Source organism: Chelonoidis abingdonii, chromosome 4 (genome assembly GCF_003597395.2).
Source record: "Chelonoidis abingdonii isolate Lonesome George chromosome 4, CheloAbing_2.0, whole genome shotgun sequence".
NCBI lineage: Eukaryota > Metazoa > Chordata > Testudines > Testudinidae > Chelonoidis > Chelonoidis abingdonii.
Window position 1 is genome coordinate 59,872,958 of NC_133772.1, and position 20,935 is coordinate 59,893,892.

Consider the following 20,935-nt stretch of genomic DNA (forward strand, 5'->3'; position numbering starts at 1 on the left):
AAAAATAGTAATTTTTGAAAATTCTTTGTAATGTTACATTATCTACTGTGTTTTCATCATCCTATTAGCAGCTAACTGCCAGCAAAGATTACAAAAAAACTAAGTTACTTATAGTGCAGTTACTGTGATTGGTAAGTCATTTAAGCATGGATTTCTAATTTTTAATCCTGATCTTTTCACTAAATGTTGGTCATGTTGTGAATATATTTTTCTGTCGCAATCAATATTCCTTACCTCTTGGCTTCATTTAGCTGCTGGAGGAGTGCACTGAAAAACTGAATCTGAACATGGCTGCACGACGAGTGTTCTTGGCAGACGGCACTGAAGCACTAGAACCTAAAGACATACCCCATGATGCCGACATTTATATTTCAACTGGAGAGCCTTTTTTAGATCCATTCAAAAAAATTAAAGGTAAAAAAACAAATATTATATGGCTTCAGGGGTGCAATTAAAAATGATTTTCATCTTCTCTTTTTGCATGGTTTAACAAAACTAATGTTTACTCATTTAGAGCTCAGTAAGAGGATAATGTGCTTAATGAAAGAAAAATCTACTGACAGCCATGTTTATTGCCCTTCATTAGCATTGGTGCTTAATTTAATATAGATCTGAATAGACATTAGGGAGCCTGCAGGAGGTTAAATGGTGAAAATATAATAAATTAAATCAGAGATTATTGAATTTACTCTTTAGTTTCAGTGACACCTAACAGACACAATTAATTAGGCTTATTACACTAGGAAGAAAATAGTTCAGCATTTCAGAGTGCATTTATTAATTTAGTAATTTGACCTTTATGAAAAATCATTAAAATAATTATTGAGATGTTTATACAACAAGTTCGAATATTTACACCCACATGTACATATCATTCAGATGTGAATGTTTTATTATTTTAAAAGTGTTCATTACAAACATTAAAGCTTCCCCACTCTATTTCATCCCTTTTTCAGTACAATCATCAAATGATATTTGTACACACACACATAATGCTGTTTCTGACTCATTTACTTTGGAAATGTGGATGAAAATATTGTTTTCATTCATATTTTAAGATGATGGAGTACATTCTGGGATTTGTACAATTAATTTTGATGAAGTTTTACAAAATTAACTTAAATAGTGTTCTGTATCAAAGTCACAATACTCCTACTAAATACTTTCTATTAAATCATCAAAACAGCTGGCAGTTATGATAAGCTACAATGTTAGTTACAATAAAAATTAGCTAGCTAAATAATTACAAAAAGCCAGATGACTGACTGGGAAATTTTTATGTTTGTTAAGGATCAACCTGTGTTACCAGTGTGCCATTCCAACAAGACAAAAATGAAATCCTTTTCTGGGTTGTTTTTTTTTTTTGATTATAAAAATACTTGTGGTGCCTAAAAGTGCAGTGCAGTGCATTTAACAATAATCTTGGGATAAATAAATAAATTTTATAAAAACATTTAATTAATGTGTACATTTTACATGTCTTTGCTCTAATGAGAATTTTTAGCCTTTTCTTATATAGTTATAATTATGTTTTCTTTCTCTCTTTTTAAAAGCACCAATGGTTTATTTTCCCCAGTAATTTTAAAATTACTTTTGTTACCTTGAAAGAACAGTTTCTAGCACAAATATATTTACCGCTAAGTGAAAAATTTCAGGACAATAATAGCTTGTAATTTTTACAGAAAGTTGTTGCTTTAGTATATTGTTAGTTTCACCTAGAAGTGGTAATTCTCTTATATAAATAGATACGACAGTGATGAGTATTATAGAAATGTCAAAGAATAAATACAAATATTACCAGTAGTTGCTCATATGACTTAAGTTCTATAAATATGCTTTTATTTTTATTTTCATGGAGCTATTCATGAGTGATTAAAGTATTTAGATTTTAGTCCACCAACTAAGCCATATCATGTAAATATATTCACATCTTGCTTCCATAAAAACTTCACAAATTATATTTATGATAAGATATGCCTATCTACTACATCATCAATTATGCACATGATAGGGTATTACAGATAATATGAAAATCACCCTGAATATGATTACGATCGATTGACTGCCATTTATTTAATTAATAGTCTGTGCATACAATAAGAGAGAGACAAATCTTAGTATTTTTTCTATTACGTGTTGCATAGTCACACCAATACACTTTAAGATTTAATAAGAAGAGTTTTACTGTTTCATTAAACAATAATATTAAATAAATACTATTTTGTCTCATATCATAGGAGATACTGAAATGAAGCTAATATTATTGTAATATTTTTATACAGCCATTGCTATAGTTTGTTATAAAATCTTTAGGGCATTTTATTATAGTTTTCCATGCACGACTTGTTGTTCAGGGGATTTTCAAATTGATTGAGCAATTCTCTCTCTCTCTCTCTCTCTCAAGCCAAATTCAAAACAAAAACTTCTATGCTTTGTCTGCATATCTTTGGCAGTGTTTCACTGTGACATGCACTGCTGTTCTTTTAGCACCAAAATGTTGGCACACATTACTGAAAATTTCACACCATCCCTTGCTGGATCAGCAAGCTTAACCTACCAAAATCTGGTGTTGTGCAATGGTTTTTGACTGATAATCAATCTTTTTACTGCTCGACAGTTGTTGCTGGGACACAGACTAGAGCAGGTGGCAGATGTGCCTTGTCTTTTGAGAAAAGAAAGAGTAGGTTAGCTTGGGCACAGAGTAACATATTGTGTGTCCATTAAAAGGGCTGCACTAGGGTAAGTATAACAGGAAAAAGTCACCAATATAAATAGAAACTCCACCAATAGTATCAAATAGGCCTTTTTACAGTCTGCATTACAAGTTTAATAATATTGCCAAACTAAAATAAATAATTCAAAAGCATTCCCTATACCGGGTCACCAGAATTCAGGTTAAATTTTGTCCTTTAAAATGGTATATATTCCATAATCATCTTAGTTTATGTTTTTGTTATATATGTAGAATGTATGTCAAAAGTATCTTTTAAAAAAATAGCTACCGTATGTGGGAGGAAATTAATATGTTCTGTACAGTGCTCTTCCCCTAGCCACCAGAAGCTTGACAAAAAGCACCATCTAAAAGGTTGGAAAAAAATTGCCTTGACTGCATAATTTTGTTTATCACAAGACTTGAGTTGCTAACACATAGATAACAAGAACATACATGAGTAGTAAATTCTTTCTGCACAGGAATAGAAGTCCAATGATGTATTCTTAGGCCCTGATCCTGCAAATATTTATACTTTTGAGCAATCTTATTGTAATCAATGAAACTACTTACATGTGTAAAGTTACTTACACACGTAAGTGCTTGCAGCATTGATGCCTTCATTTGAAATCTGTATTTCAGATACTGGGTCAAGCATAAGCTCTGGCATAACTTTTAAGTGTACATCTTAGCTATCACTGTGATTCATATAGTATAAATTACCTGTATAGAATAGAACTCCCACTGACATCTGTGCATTTGGGCCTGTTCACATCAGCCTTGAATTGTCCACTATTTCTTTGGATTTGCTCAGCCTTTCAACTTCCTGTCATAGTGATTGGGGAATAATACTTAAATTGATTATAAGGGTAAGTGAATAAAGATTCAGATATATATTCACTTGCACAATAAATTTTAGACCTTCGGCTAAAAATAAAGAATAAAAAAATTGCTATATTTTATTTTCAGTTAATATTTATGTTAAAGGCTCCAGTCAGTAATGAGGCCCCATTTTTAAAGGTGTTTAACAAATACGAAGATAGACACCATCTCTTCCTCTCAGTCATACGAAGACAGCTTTGGTTATAAAGATAGGCATAAGGATGAGGGCTTAAGATATAATGCTCTGTAACATGTTGTTCTCTTGTTGTAATTTACATATACTGAAAAGCACTGATCTTATTTAATTAGGAGTTTAACTGGAATGCTAAAGCAGATATGTAACTGAGCACATATCTGCCACACATTTTAAGAATTTGTTTCTTAAAGAAATTGTGAATTCTTTTCAGTCATTCTGTTCACTGCTTTTTGTTTCTGCTAAAAGCTTGTATTATATCCCGAAGTCTCTGCAAATGAATGACAGCTCTTTCCAGATATCCACAATATGCTGCTTTAGCTACTGCTTTCTTTAATTGACTCCAGATTCTTTCTGTTAATTTAAATCAAGTGACTGTGGTGTGCAGGGCACAATCACTTGATTATCTTTTCAGAAAAATTTGTGTATGTTTTGGTGTATACTATAGGTCATTGTAATGTTGCAGAATATATTCTCTTCCACGATTCCTCTCCTATTCAATAATTTTTATTGTTTGGCTGTGTTGGCTATCTCCCTTGCTTGGGGCTCATAGTTACCTATGGTGGAGGTACAGGGATTTTATCTAGGTGATCAGTTTCAGCCTTAAGGCAAGTCTACACTAGAAGTGCTACATTGGTGCGACAGGAGAGCTCTCTCCTGTTGGCATAATTAATCCACCTCCGTGAGGGGCGGAAGCTATGTTGGTGGGATAGCACCTCCTGCTGACATAGCACCAGCGTGGACAGCACTTAGGTTGCTGTAAGTTGCGTCGCTCAGAGGGATGTCTTTTCATATAAGTGACATAAGTTAGATTGACTTAAACAGTAGCGTAGGCCTGTGCTTAGGCTGCCACCCTGCAAACATGCATGTGCTTAACTTTACTGTTATGAGTATGAAGCTATTCAAAGTAATAAAGTTAAGCAAGTGCTTCAGTGTTTGCAGGATTAGGGCCCAAGTTACTGCTGCAGGCATAAGAGTAGCTCATCATACACTGTACATATGATATCAGTGAAACACTGCTTGACAATCTTTCCCAAGAAGACATCATACTTAACAGTAGCAGCTAGGCTTTACAAGTAATCTCAATGAAATGTTACATGATTTGTTAGGTCCTATATACATTGTAGAAACAATCCTAATGGGGCAGAACAGGTTCTAACAAACTATAGAACCTACATCAACAGGGCCTTAGCTGGAAGGGTCCCTCACAGGGAGTGACTGACATTCTGAGCATGTTCAGAATAGGCTCCTCATTCTACACACTCAAAGAACAAATGAGTTCTTCAGCTCCATGCTAGAAGCTTCATCAAGCATGTGCTGACATATGAACACTCTGTTGCCCTGTGACACATGAGGGATGGGAGTTTGCGAACAGAGTCAGGGGACCCCAATGGAGAACTTTCTCTGGGCTTTCCAAACCAAATGAGGATGGTATCCCAGCAAAGGTTTGGGGAGTGTTTCTTCAGGCTTCCCCTCTGCAGGTGGTGGTGTAACAGCAGGAAGCTTTCTCTGTCTATGAGTGATGAGGTCCAGCTGGGAGGACTTCAGCAGTTTTCCTGTATGAGTTGTAGCCTTAGTAGGGGACTTTCTCCAGCCTCCCTCATCCTCTTGGCTGAAGGTGCCACAGTTGAATGTGGGGAGGGACTTTCACCAGGTTTTCCTCCTCCAGGTGATAGTATCCCAAAAGAGGGAGGCAACTTTTCCAGGTATACATCTTATGAGTCTCCAGGATCCCTTAATGTATTTGAATCAGCCTTGGCTGGGGGATCCAGTTACAACCCTGTAGCCTTCAAGAGTTAAAATATGGTTTGGTTTTGCAGGGTAGACAAGACTAAAGAGTGAATTAATCATGTTCCCAAATAGTTCTGAAATTCTGCTAAAGACCAAGGTTATAGAACAATTCAAGAGTATGCTTCAGTCCCATTTAAACTGCAAGACAGAACTATGTAATTTTTAATAACTATATATTTAGGAAGTATAAATTTTTTACACCACATCACTGACCATCATCATCATTCTTTCATCCCTATCCTTACACTTGCTTCCCTCTTACACAGGAGAAGTAGCAGCAGTCCAGTAGAGACTACTGTACCCTCTGCACATTCCCTTGCACAGATATAATAGGCAGTTCATAGTTGAACCTACTGTAATTACTGGGATGCAAAAGGAATGCATGCTAAGTTTCTAGTGGCATTCTCTCCACAATAGACCTATAGCCCAGAGTGAGGGAGTAGTTGTGTACACATTTTGTCAGAGAAAGAGAGACACATATTATGTACATACTTCTTAATTGCAGGGGGTGCTCAGGTATTATGGTGATGGGCACCATATGGGAACTTAGATAAATAGATCTAAGATATGTATTATCTGGGAGATGGAGGTTCTGGAGGCCCAATTTGAAACCTGAGTGACTAAAGTTAGGCTACTAAATCCATATGCAAAAGAATACTGGAATAAAAATGGCTTGATTTTGAAACTTCTGAGTCTCCAGCGCTCCCAATCATTTCAGTGGGGTTGTGGGTGCTCAGGACTTCTGCAAATCAGGCCACTTCTATTTCACTACCTAACTTAAGGCACCAAGGTTTTAAAATTTTAGCCTCAGGCCTCAATTCTGCAATCTACAATGCATAAGATGTCCTCTGTACCAGTGTAAAATCCCACTGAAATTCAGAGGTGCTATATGTGGCTGCAGAGGTCAGCCTGCATATTGTAAATTATAAGATTGGGCCTCTGGTTTCTTAATTATTTCCAGATAAGGTATTTTTAGCTCATGTATTCATTTGTGTGCAAGATTTGGCCTTTGAAGAGTTTGTAAACACTGCTGGAATAGTTGAGAAGCAGGACCAGCATTAGGGTTTCTGGCGCCCTAGGCGCACGGCCATTTTGCCACCCCCGCGCTGATCCCGCGGCTCCGGTGGAGCTGCCGCAGTCATTCCTGTGGAGAGTCTGCTGGTCCGCGGCTCCGGTGGAGCTGCCACAGTAGTGCCTGCTGGTCCACCAGAGCAGCGTGAGCAGCCGACCGTCCGCAGGCATGACTGCGGCAGGTCAACCAGAGCCACCTGCCGTCCCCCCGGCAAAATGCCCTCCCCCGAATAATCCTGGCGCCCTAGGCGATTGCCTAGGTTGCCTAAATGGTAGCGCCGGCCCTGTTGAGAAGGATGACTGATCTTTGCATAATCACACTGTATTTGAGATGTCTAAAATCCAGTCAGTTAGATACAGAGGCCCTCTCAAGCACAGCAGGTAAGTGCATACTTTAAATACAAAAATAGTTTCATGGGCTTCCGTGAGATTACTCATATTCTTAAAATTAAGCATGTGTGTGTAAGTGCTCAGCTGGGTCAGGACCTTGGATAGTCTGACTGATATTGTTTGATGAAATTTGAAATGGCCAGTCCATTGTTATAGCAAAATTCATATTTAATTTTTCTTTTTCCCCTTTCCTCAAATAAATCTGCAAATATGTCTCCAGAGATTGAAAATATCTTGTGAGGAACATTAGAGATAGATATTAGGAATAGGAATCTCAGGAAGACTTTCATTTTAATGATTCTAACTCGACCGCCTAAAGTCAAAGATAAAAATCACCATTTTCTAATATTTTTTAATTCAGGCAAATAATTTGAGAAAATTTTTGTCATTTAATGAGTTTGTGCTGACTATGTATCAATAATTTTGAGGGACTGCAAAGATGAAATTGGGTTCCCCCATCACAGTAGTTCATACATACTTACATAGAACTTATTCATAGACCTAAAATCATTTTTTAAAAGAGATTAAGTATTGTTATCTTCATCTTACAGAAAGGGAAACTAATACCCTGATATGCAGATTAATTTGTCCCAGGTCATATAACAGGGAATATAACTCAGTCTCCTGACTCACAGTCCAGTGCCTAATCCACTGGTCTGAAATGTATTGATGAGTATCTTTAAAATGGCTGGCAGGCACACACATATCAATTCTTGGCACAACAAAACTCTAAATATTATTTTTTGAAAAAAGCAGGTACACAGACGTGAATTTTTATGTCAACGTTTGACTTTTCTATGTCTCAAATTAAAAAGGAAATTACCTTAAAGAGTTTTTGATAAAAGTTGATAGATCTCTCTGGAAATGGGATTGCAGTATTGTTGTAACTGTGTTGATCCCAGGATATTAGAGAGACAAGGTGGGTGAGGTAAAATGGAAATGGGAAACATTTTAAATATACGAATCTAGAATATTTGACTACTAGTTACTAATTTACTACATTTGGCAACAGGCTAGGGAACCCTTATTATTTTTCTTTGTCCATACAGCAATTGTTTTTTAATAAGCTGTTCAGCGTGCTCTGTACTTTATTTCTAATAATCTGAAACTGAATTCCCTCTACTGCATGTAAGTGTTAGATGCTAAAATGATTAGTACACTATCATTCTTATTTCTACTACTCTATCTAACCCACTGTGCTATATTGCATTTAGAGCTATAATTTGCTGATACTTGAGTCATCAGATCTGTATACTATAAGCGAAACTGAGCATTATGAATTAGATTTTCCATCTTTTATATATTACATTGTAAAGAAGCAGTTACAGAAGAATCTAATATCCGAAAAGAGTTCTTGATACTGCGCTTCAAATCTGTATTTAAATGTGGAGAGAGAAATTTGCTTTTAAATATCATGTGATCTACAAAACGAAATAATTTGCTGTGACAGGAACTGATTGACAAGCATATGTGTGAGCACATTTAAAATAGGCCATCTTTTCTGGTAGGAGTAAATGTCAGTGAAAATGATGGATTCTCACTATTTAATTATTGACTGATCTGGAAATGTTTCAATTACAAGCTGCATTCCAAATAACAGTATAACACTTTTTCTCATAAGCACATTGAAATGTAAATGCTCTGTCATATTTTATTTTTCAAAAAATACATCAGCTTAATGAACTTGGAATTACACATTTTATTACAGATTTTAATGTAATTGATAGTTGATTTTAAATACACATATATTACTTTTGCATATGTATCTGTATAGCACTTTCCCTTCAGCACACTTGATTCCTGATATCAGGATGAAGTTCTCAGAAAGTACAGCATGGAGATATTGTAGGTTACAAATGTTCAGTCCTGAATTGTCTTATTTCACAGTAGAATTGGAGACATTATTTATCACTTTACTGAGGAATTAGGCTGTTCATATCCTGTAGTTCTGTTTGCCAGAAAATCTCACTGGTGTTGCCACTGAGAGAGGTGCCATTAAAACTCAGATCTAATTTTATTTTAAAGGCTCATGGCAGAAATTGTATTGTATTCTTTAGCTATATAAAATTTCAATTCAGATTAACCCCTTAGTTTTCTGCAGCCCTCAGTTCTCATGGTCTCTTCCTTGACAGCACTCCCAGTGCCCGGATGTGTGGCACCCTGGACTAAATTTCAATCCCTCACTAAGTCATAATCTCGTATAGACAGTTGGATTCTCTCATGAGGGTGCCTTATTCCTGAATATGGAAATAAGGTCCTGTTGTTCATGTGTTATGCTTTTTCTGACTTTAGATTCTTCCTTTCCCAAGGCCTACCCCTAATTTTGAAACCATAGGTCAAAACATACATATTATTCCCGCAACAGCTCCTATCCCAAGTGATGGCAGACAAGTCCTTCCAGGTTTGTGGACTCTCATTGACATCAGTATAATCACACAGAATATATGTCTTTAGTTTTTAACTATTCTTCCCTTCCCAGGAGATGGCTTCTTTCTCCCATCCCACAAACCTTTTTAGAGGAAGGTAAAAAAAGCATGGTGGCATGGCCAATCTGTCATGAGTTAGTTTGATGGCCTTTTGCAGGTCTGGAAAGGAATTTTCTTCCATGGCAGATTGACTGAACCACCATGGATTTTTAACTTCCTCTGAGCACCTGGCAAAGTTCATGGATGGGAGAAAGCTATTGAACTAGAAATTTTAAATAAGGCCTAATTTTATGTACATATATATATATATAAAATACACACACACCACCAAATGGGGCCCATATTCCAGGTGGAAGAAGTTACTAAGGAAAATATCTATTTTTTCAATAATATAACATTTTAATTGGAAAAACATCTACTTTGTATAGCAGTAATTACATAAATGGAATTGTATATTATCAACAAGATTAAAACTAAATAGTCTTTCTAATATGCTGCTAATCAGAGATGATTTATAAACCCTTTGTGTGTACAGCCACCGTTCTTTAGTTTATGGATTCCGACTTTATGGAATGATAATGCTTACTGTATTGCGTATTTATGTAATGCCCTAATGGTATGTATTATTACTGTGTCTCCAGAACAGCTATGTTTCATACTATAGAACTACAAGTAATCTTTAATAGGTCTGTCTGGAGCAAACTATGAGTGAGAGGACACCATATCATATAAATCGAAGTACATTCTGGTATGATATAAATATATTATAAATAGTGAAAAATATTAACGAAATTAATTAACAACATAAAGTTAATTTTAATCAAAGTAGCTATTTTTTTCTTTCTCATCAGTGTAGTATTAAAATGAAACAATCTACAAACTTTAATGGGACTGTGCAGGTTCACGAGTCTACCCACATGAGTACAATTGCAGGATAGAGGCCTTAGATTGTGAACTGTGTAGGGCAAGGACCATGTATTTTTATGTGTTTTTAAGGAACCTAGCACAAAGAGATCCCTGATCCTGACTGAAGCCTCTGGATACTACTGTAATATAACTATTAATAATAATACCACCCTGTATGTTGAAAGATAACATTTGCCAAACAATGGGCTAAATTATGCCTTCATTGATCTGGCCATGGAATTAGTGAGACAAGTAGTATGTGCTAAATGTGGAGGGTGCAACTTTATTTAAATTAACCATTCATTTAACTGGGGGTAACAGCTCCCCAGCTATTACTTCTCAGGGCCATACCAATATGGATTTCAAGATGACCTAATATGTATCAGAAACCAGAAGATGTAGGAGGGCCTTATCCACACCCTTACTATCACCTAAGGAATTTTGTCTGGATAGCCAGAGTCCCTGCCCCTTTCCTTTCATGACGTAAATGAGGTGGTCTTCAAGCTTTGCAAAACACCGAGGCTTGCATCCCCGGTATACCATGCCGTTGCCCAGAACCAATACCTGAATAGTTCACTACAAAGGTCCCAAATTGACCATTGTTAACTTGAAATCTGCACTAAAATTCCTCCATAACTTGTGACAATTAAGTCACTGACACACCAGAACACCAACATACTTCCACAATGTGTATAATAGTCCCATCACCAGCACTTAATTTTTATTTCACTAAGGAAATACTAGATGTGCGCACTCCGGTGGATCAAAGCAAGTTCAATATGACACAGTTTCACCTATAACGTGGGTAAGATTTTTTTCGCTCCCGAGAACAGAGTTATATTGGGGTAGAGGTATAGTTTAGTTATATATTATAGACTCATAGAAAGAGATCTTTTAAAAATGTTAAAATGTATTACTGGCACGTGAAACCTTAAATTAGAGTGAATAAATGAAGACTCGGCACACCAATTCTGAAAGGTTGCCGACCCCTGTATTAGGTGAAATGTTGTGACCACTGATGACTCTCTGATCTATTTTGTGTTGTGGTTCCAAGAGAAGTATATACAAATATTTTTACAACCTAAGACTCTTCACTTTAAACAGGTACAAATGTCAGGACTTATTTACATGAAGAGTTCATAGACAAGTTCAAGAGAGGAGGTGACAATATTTTGATTGGCACATTTGTATGAGATGTTTGTAATTTTAATCAAATTTGAAATTAAGACATACCTCAAATAATATGTCAGACTAGTGTTACTGAGCTTAAAATCTAATGACAACCACTGTCATTATTAGTTAAATATACCCATTGTGCCTGTGGCAATAAATGATGAAACTTCAGAACATGCAGAAACAAAGAACAGAAGTATTTAAAGAAAAGGGAGTGACTATAAACTTAGTTGAACACAGGAATGTGACTTGGGCATAATGTATTTACTAAGCACATAGGCAATTGTATTTTGGACAGATGACATTATTGAATACAACATTATGTTTTCTTACTGCTAGTGCATTCAGATTTTAGAAAATTCAGATCTCAAGCTGCAAAGACTTGATTTGCTGTTTCATATTTAATAACATAAACCATAACTACTTTGCAGAGTCATAATAACAAATATATTTTCAATGTATTTCTCATATATAATATTGTAGCTTTAAAAAAATTCTAATAATTTTCATAAATGTAAATGAGTATAGCAAAAACAATATCCTCTTTTTAGTATTTTTTAAAAAGTTATTTTTCAGACTAGAATTTTTATAGAATTATTGTAGATGTAAGTTTCTTACTTAATTCCACAAAAGTAAGTGAAAGAAGAAAACTAAGAGAAAGAAACAGCAGAGGAGGCACAAAAGAGTACACTGTATCAATACAGTTGGAGCAACATCAAGTCCTTTCACACTTCAGATCTATTCATTATTTTTATAATAGTGTTAGGGACTTCCTCAGTACCAGAATTTAGCCTCTATGGTGGAAAGAAAGCCATCACGATTCAAAACTTGCCCTGCCTGTGATGTAGCGCTTCTGCTTAATGATGAGCACTCAAGGTGCCTTTTTGGCCTTGGAAAGGGGCAAATCCATACTAGAGGCTCAATTTGTTGCTCCTTCTCAAAGAGGACAAAAAAATGAGAGAGGCCCATCTTAATTTTTTTATCTTGGAGAGCTGCAGCTCAGCACCAAGCTACTGGGCTTGCTCTTTGAAGACACCAAAACTTCATCCACTAAATGTGCAGTTGATACCTTCTGTATCTTCTGTTACAGACTTCAAAGGTTGGTCTATAGAGTGAGGGGTAGGAAGTGGGACAGGGAGGGCAGCTGCAAGGTGTTTAGGGGTGCCTGGTCTTTGGTAACCCTCACAGGGCCTTGGGCTGTGGCCCGGTGGAGTGGGAGGACCCAAACTCCCCTACCAACACCACTCTGCACTGAGGAAATGACTGTCTAACCATTAGGTGGTGCTTCCATCAAGTGCCGACCATCACAACTTAGAGGAGAACATGGTAATATTCCTTGGATCTACTGTAAGACCTTGAGAAGAAAAAAGAAAAAAAGAGAAAAAAAATGACATGGACAAATTGTTGAAGTGGCTGATGGACAGCCAGTAAAAACAGGTGGCCCAACAACTTCAGCTGCAGAAGCAGATATTCAACAAATGGTTGCCTAACAACAGCAGCAGCAACAAAAGCTCATCTGGGAGTTGGCAGAGCAACAGCAAGAACACCTGGTTCAGTATGTGGTGGCCATTTTACAACTCCAAGGAACATGCACGAACATGGTGGCCCCAAGCCCCAGAATGATTACAAACCTCCCAGTAAGACTTATGAAAGTAGGGTCGAGGTATGACCCCAAAGCTTTCCAGATTGCCACAGCAGCTTGTTTGCCAGCTGACCACTGGGCTGTTTTGCTAGCACCATATCTTACCAAACCTGCTTAAGCTGCAATCTGGAACCTTGATGCCACAGAAGCCCAGGACTATGCTAAACTCAAGGCAGCCATCTTAGAAACCTTCTGTATCATATTGGAAACCCATTGATAGCACTTCCATTGGGAAGTATTTCCACAGGGAGCCAACCATGAGCAATGGCCAGAGTCCTAAGAACACTGCTGGCAGTGTCTCCAGCCCAACAGACAGGGAAACAGGTGGCCAAAGAAGTGGTGCTGGAACAGTTTATGTAGGGGCTCCCAGCTGGAGGGCAAGCGTGGGTGTTGTGACATCAGTCTCAGATGTTGGGTGAGGCAACCAGGCTAGCAGAAAATTACTTAGTGACTGCAACTCCAAAAATGAGGACACCCAAGACTGAAGGGCCATTAAGGGAGATGACCACCGGGCCACTGAATGCCAGGTTTGGCCTCCTGGATGGCCCACAGCTATGAAAAAGCTCTGGAAGCCTGGTTCCAAGGGGAGGAAAGGGTTGGAGGAGAGACTGGTCCCAGAGACCCAGCATGAGCACTGCACCTCCCCTAGAACAGTCAAGGGATAGAAAGAACCTCTCAATTTGAACTTGCTTTTCATACAAGCAATAAGGTCATTTCTGCTGTGACTGCCCCTTCATGGATTTTTCCTACGGGCAGGCATGGGTGGTCAACACTAGAGCTAGAAAAAGAGGCCTGGCCAAGATATTAGTCCCTCTGTGGATCAATGGCATAGAATTGCCAGCCCTGATAGACTCAGGTGCAGCCAAAAGCTGATCTGAGAACAATTAGCAGGACTTGGTGATAACCCAAAGGAAACCATCTGTGTCTAGTGCATGCATAGTGATGTACACTCTTATCCCACAAGGGAGGTACAGTTCACTATAGGAGGCTGCACAGAAAAAGTATGAACAGATGTGGGCCCCGGGGCCCTAGCTGGTGATTTTGTGTTGGGACTGGGAATTTTTTGGAGAGATCATAAAATCATGGAGTGATGAACCTGTGAAAAGGAATGACCCTCAAGGAGGAGCCCTTGAACTACAAAAACACAGAAAGCTAGCAGGGGTCAGAGAGACAGAGGATCCTGAAAAGAGACTTCCCAATGGGAACTGTGGCTCCCCTCACAACAGGGGAAACAGAACACCTTACCTTCTCCTGATTTGGACATACTAATGGCAGATGTAGATTTTATAAGCAAACAAAGAGATGACCTGACACTAAGAAGGTCATATGAATAACTCACCAACATAAATGGAGAGTGGCAGACCTGCAATTGATGAGGCAGTGGCCCCGCTTTGAACTCAGAGAAGAGAAGCTATACTGGATGGCAAAAAGATTCCCAAACTGGGAAAGCACAAATACAACTCTTAGTCCCAAACAAATTCTGCCAGAGAGTCTTACAGGTAACACATGTGGTACCTTCTGGAGGACACTTAGGGTGAGAGAAGACCCTCAGAAGGGTAATCCTCAATTTTTACTGGCTGTAGGTACACAGCAGATCAAGGACTACTGCACATCATGCCCCAAATGCCAATGGACTGGCCCAAAAAGGACCCCAAAGGCCCTGTTAGTCCCCCCCCCCCCGATGGTCAGAATACCCTTCCAGGGTTGGACCTGGTTAGACCTTTGGAAAAGTGTGCAGCTGGGTACCAGACATCCTGGTGATAATGAATTACACGATGTGGTACCCAGAGGCCATCCTCTTTCATTCAATCACTGTGCTAACCTTGCCACTGAACTGATGAAAATCTTTAAATGGTTAGGTATAGCTACCTGGGGGGAGGGATAGCTCAGTGGTTTGAGCATTGGCCTGCTTAACCCAGGGTTGTGAGTTCAATCCTTGAGGGGGCCACTTAGGGATCTGGGGCAAAAATCAGTACTTGGTCCTGCTAGTGAAGGTAGGAGGCTGGACACAATGACTTTCAGGGTCCCTTTCAGTTCTATGATATAGATATATATCATTATTAGGGATACCAAAAGAGATACTGTCTGACCATAAAAATTAAGGGGGGAATTGTGTGACTTCTTAATAATCAAGGACTTAAAGATGTCCATGCATCACCCTCAGACTGACAGGCTTGTGAACCACTTCAATAAAACATTGAAAGACACATAGGTGCTGACTTTCAAAAGTGCTGAGGGGGGGTGCTCTGGCCCCGGTCCCACTCCACCCCTTCCTCAAGGCCTCTTCCTTCCACCCTTACCCTGCCTCTTCCTGCCCAGTTCTTTTCCTCCCATGAGCACGCCACATCCTTGCTCCTTCCCTCTCCCTCCCAGCCTGCTGTATGCTGTGAAACAGCTGTTCGCAGTGGGCGGAAGGCATGGTGAGGGAGAAGGAGGCATGGATCCATGGGGCCTGCCAGCAGGCAGGAGGTCCTGAGGAAGGGAGAGGTTCTGGTAGGGGGGCTGCCAGTGGGTGCTTAGCACCCACCATTGTTTCCATGGGGGTGCTCCAGCCCCAGAGCACCCACGGAGTCAGCACCTATGGAAAGACATACGCAGAAAATTTGTGCCCTCAGACACCTGACCTTGGGGAAAAAAGGAGCTTACCTGGTAGGCTCAGATCAACTGACAGTATGTTGATACCTTTTCTTCTGTACCTTTTGCTACAGACTACACAGCTTGGGCTACAGAATGTGGGGTAGGAAAAGAATTTGATTCCAGCTGTGATCTCCTCTTTATCACTAGATAAGGCAGTAGTTACCTCCACTTCCACTCAGCCAACAATTTAAAAACATTTCTGAAACTTTTGTGTAGCATGGCAGACACTTCAGAAATCTCTGTGGAGATAGTGCAGGAAAAATCACACAAACTACTGGACATTTTTCACTCTTACATGCATGGAAGGCTTTACATGCCAATTAACAAGGAGCTATCAGAACTGGCAAAATATTTATGGCATACTCTAGCATCTGTGGCACTTATCCATAAAAAAGACAGACCGGTATTATCACGTCCCTTCAAGTGTGTTTGAATATTTTTACACCCAACTAGTTCTTGGTTCTCTAATAGCAATGGGAGTGCATGAAACGTTGAGATAGTGGAAACCCCCCCAAAATGACTCCAAGAGACAAAGATGCAAAAAATATTAGGTTTATTTGGAAGGAAAAATTACTCATCATCACATTTGGAGAGTCATATTGCAAATTACCAGGTGTTTCTGTCAAAATATAATTACCTTCATTGGGACAAGGTATCATAGTTTATTGTGAAACTTCCTCAAGAACATAAGGAAGAACTAAAGTCTGTTGAACCTGACGGATATTTGGTAGCTGATACTTTGCTACAGGCTGTATTAAAGGTGCCTCCAATATAGCAGCATGCTCAGTGGGCACCTTCATCACTATACCTAGGGACTTCTTGGCTAAATCTTCAGAAATGCTGAAGGAGACAACAATTGAGGACCTTCCATTTGAAGATTGTGACATGTTTTAGTGAAGGAACAGATGAAGCTCTGCACTCTTTGAAAGATTTGAGATCTGGTCTCCATTCCTTGGGAGTCTACCTGCTAGCCCCTAGGAGAAAATAGGCCTAGAAGAAAACTCACGCTAGACAAAAGACTTTCATGTATTGTTATAACCCACAAAGATTATCAGAGCTGCTAAGAAAGAAGCAGAAATTCCAGTGCAGAAGGCCATTTGCCTCTTCCTTAAGTACAACATACCCTGCGTCCCTCACCAGGCAGCAAGTTTGATGCCATTGTTGAGAGCCAAAATAATCTTTGGAAGAACTATACTCTCCTCTCCAGCCCCATTGGCAACCACCTTTTTTATTTTTGAGATACCTGGAATCAAATGACCTCAAGCTGCTAGATTTTAGCGATTATTAACGTAGGGTATTCCATTCAATTTCAATTTTTTTCTATTGCCTTTCCTTTCCCTTCTCCAGATATCCTTCATACAAAATACAGTTAAAGCAAGAAGTGGATTCGCTTCTAAATCTCTGAGCAGTGGAAGAAGTGCCCCTGAAGTTAAGAGGAAGGGGTTTTTACTCACATTATTTTCTAATTCTGAAGAAGGAAGAGATTCCACAGATTCATCCACTATTTCAAATTCAGGATGGTAAAACTGGCCTCTGTAATCCCTTTGGTAAATTTAAAAAAACTGGTTCACAGATCTCAGTCTGCAAGGCATATAATTTTACATACTGATACAACTGGCACACGGGCAATACCTCAGATTCCAACAGGGAGTATCCCAGTCTCAATACAGAGTTCTGTCCTTTGGTCTTTCAGCAGCAACAAGCAGGGCTGGCTCCAGGCACCACCATTCCAAGCAGGTGCTTGGGGCGGCAATCTGCAAGGGGTGGCAGTTTGTGTGTTTTTGCCCCCAAGCAGCATGCCAAATTACTGCCGCAGATGATGGGGGCAGTTCGTGTGCCGTTAGGGCGGCATGTGCGTTTCTGTGGCGGCAGCAATTTGGCACGCTGCTTGGGGGCAGCGAAAACAGTAGAGCCAGCCCTGGTAACAAGGTACTCACCAAGTGGTTGGTAGTCATGGCAGCTCTGAACTCACCTAGGGAGACAAGGGGTCCAGGTATATCCATACCTTGACAATTGGCTCATTTGAGAAAGATCACTGTAGCAGGTAATCCAACATCTTTTTACCACACTAAGTCTCAAGATCAACAAAGAAATGTTAAGCACTGTTGCTGACTCAGAGAATAGCACTCACAGGGGCTCTGTTAGAACACATCAGCAACAGCTTATATATCACAGGAGACATTTAAATCAATGATACACCTCATCAACTATTTACATGCTGTTCTACAGAGTTCTGTTCCATCTGAATTCTGTATTGCTGAAGGAACTGAAGGACAATTGAGCTTGCTCCATCCTTTTTGCCCTCAGGGAACACAAAGGCATCCAGGGTGTGCCACTAATGGACACTGCTAGCCAAAATAATCTGACCTTTCATGCACAGGGATCATGTGCACTACAAGTGGAATCCATGTAGATAACACATATCACAGAACCATGGTTACTGTTTTTTCTGGAAGACCGTGTACTCAGATACTCCATTTGTAAAATGGGATGTGGGGTGGCCTACCCCTTTAAGGGCCAAAGGCCTGGAGCTGGCCAACTGTATACAATTAGCCCTGCCTGTCACACCTGGGATGAGGTTTGAATTGTTAAACACCTATGGGGTTTAATGAGTAGAGCCAGTTGGTGTATTTTCCTATAAAGAGAAGGAAGCTGCAGAGAAAAGGGACTCTTCAGTACATTGTTTGTACACCAATGTGAGGAGCCTAGGTGACAAAATGGAGGAACTAGAGTTACTGGTGCAGGAAGTGAAACCGGATATTATAGGGATAACAGAAACATGGTGGAATAGTAGTCATGACTGGAGTACAGGTATTGAAGGCTGTGTGTTATTTAGGAAAGACAGAAATAAAGGCAAAGATGGTGGAGTAGCATTGTATATCAATGATGAGGTAGACTGTAAAGAAATAAGAAGGGATGGAATGCATAAGACAGAATCTGTCTGGGCAAAAATCACACTGGGGAAGAAAGTTACTAGAGCCTCCCCTGAGATAGTGCTTGGGGTGTGCTATAGACTGCCAGGATCTGATTTGGATATGGATAGAGACCTTTTTAATGTTTTTCATGAAGGAAATACTAATGGGAATTGTGTGATTATGAGATAACTTCCCAGTGGACAAGTGCTAGTAATAATAATAGGGCTCAGATTTTCCTAGATGTGATAGCTGATGGATTTCATCACCAAGTAGTTGCTGAACCAACAAGAGGGGATGCCATTTTAGATTTGGTTTTGGTGAGTAGTGAGGACCTCATAGAAGAAATGGTTGTAGGGGTGTTGAGGGGACAACCTTGGTCTGAGCGGTCATGAGCTAATTAATTTCAAACTGAGTGGAAGATAAAAAAAAATGATCTATGACTAGGGTTTTTTATTCAAAAGGGCTAATTAAAGAATTAAGGAAATTAGTTAGGGAAGTGGATGGACTGAAGAACTTGTGGATCTAAAGGTGTAGGAAGCCTGGACTTACTTCAAGTCAAAGTTGCAGAAATTATCAGAAGTCTGCATTCTAAGAAAGGGGAAAAATTCATAGCAGGAGTTGTAGACCAACTGGATGAGCAAGCATCTCAGAGAGTCATTAAGAAAAACCAGAAAGCCTACAAGGAATGGAAGATGAATGGTCCGCAAGGCAGTTACCTTATTGAGAAGTAGAACACGAGGATAAAGTTAGAAAGGCCAAAGCCATGTAGAGTTGGACCTTGCAAGGGAATTAAAACCAGTAGTAAAAGGTTCTATAGTCATATAAATAAGAAAAAACAAAGACGTGGAACCGCAAACACTGAGGATGGAATGGAGGTTAAGGATAATCTAAGGCATGGCCGAATATCTAAACAATACTTTGCCTCTGTCTTTAATAAGGCTAATGAGGAGCTTAGGGATAATGGTAGGATGACAAATAGGAATGAGGATATGGAGGTAGTTATTACCACATCCGAGTAGAAGCCAAACTTGAACAGCTTAATGGGATGAAACGGGGGCCCAGATAATCTTCATCCAAGAATATTAAAGGAACGGCACATGAAATGAAAGCCTATTAGCAAGAATTTTTAATGAATCAGTAAACTCAGGGTTGTACCATATGAGAATCGCTAACAAGTTCCTATATTTAAGAAAGGGGAAAAAGTGATCCGGGCAACTACAGGCCTGTCAGTTTTGACATCTATAGTATGCAAGGTCTTGGAAAAAATCTGAAGGAAAAAGTAATCAAGGACATTGAGGTCAATGGTAATTGGGACAAAATACAACATGGTTTACAAAAGATAAATCATGCCAAACCAGCCTGATCTCCTTCTTTGGAAAGGTAACATTTTTAGACAAAGAAACACAGTGGATCTAATTACCTCGATTTCAAAGTAAGGCATTTGATACATTTCCACGTGGGGAATTATTAGCTAAATGGAAAAGATGGGGATCAATAGAAAATTGAAAGTGGATAAGGAACTGGTTAAAGGGGAACTACAAAGGTCATACTGAAAGTGAATTGTCAGGCTGGAGGGAGGTTACTAGTGGAGTTCCTCAGGGATCTGTTTTGGGACCGATCTTATTAATCTTTTATTACTGACTTTGGCACAAAAATGTAATGTGCACTAAAGTTTGCAGATAACACAAAGCTGGGAGGTATTGCCAATACAGAGGAGGACCGGGATACATACAGGAAGATCTGGATGACTTTGTAAACTGGAGTAATAGTAACAGGATGAAATTTAATAGGAAAAGTTCAAGGTCATACATTTAGGATTAGTAACAAGAACTTGTTATAAGCGGGGAGGCATCAGTTGAAAGTAACAGAGGAGGAGAAGGACCTCAGAGAATTATTGCTCATAGGATGACTATGAGAGCCATGTTGATATGGCCATTAAAAAAGCTAAGGCGGTCTTGGATGCATCAGGCGAGGTATTTCCAGTAATGATAAGGAGGTGTTATTACCGTTATACAAGGCACTGGTGAGACCCCATCTGGAATTACTGTGTGCAGTTCTGGTCTCCATTTTTAGGAAGGATGAATTCAAACAGGAACAGATTCAGAGAAGGGCTACTAGGATGATCTGAGGAATAGAAACCTGTCATGTAAGGAGACTCAAAGAGCTTGGCTTGTTTAGCCTAAGCAAAGAAGGCTGAGA

General features: G+C 39.2%; 1 protein-coding gene across 1 annotated transcript in view; it reads left to right on the plus strand.

Annotated features, from left to right (window-relative positions):
- DCDC1 (doublecortin domain containing 1) overlaps positions 1–20,935 on the plus strand; it is a 441,595-nt gene that overhangs the window by 39,939 nt on the left and 380,721 nt on the right. The window contains exon 5 of the mRNA XM_032768514.2: positions 252–414. Within this exon, the coding sequence (XP_032624405.2) occupies positions 252–414 (163 nt within the window). The remainder of the gene's footprint in view (positions 1–251; positions 415–20,935) is intronic.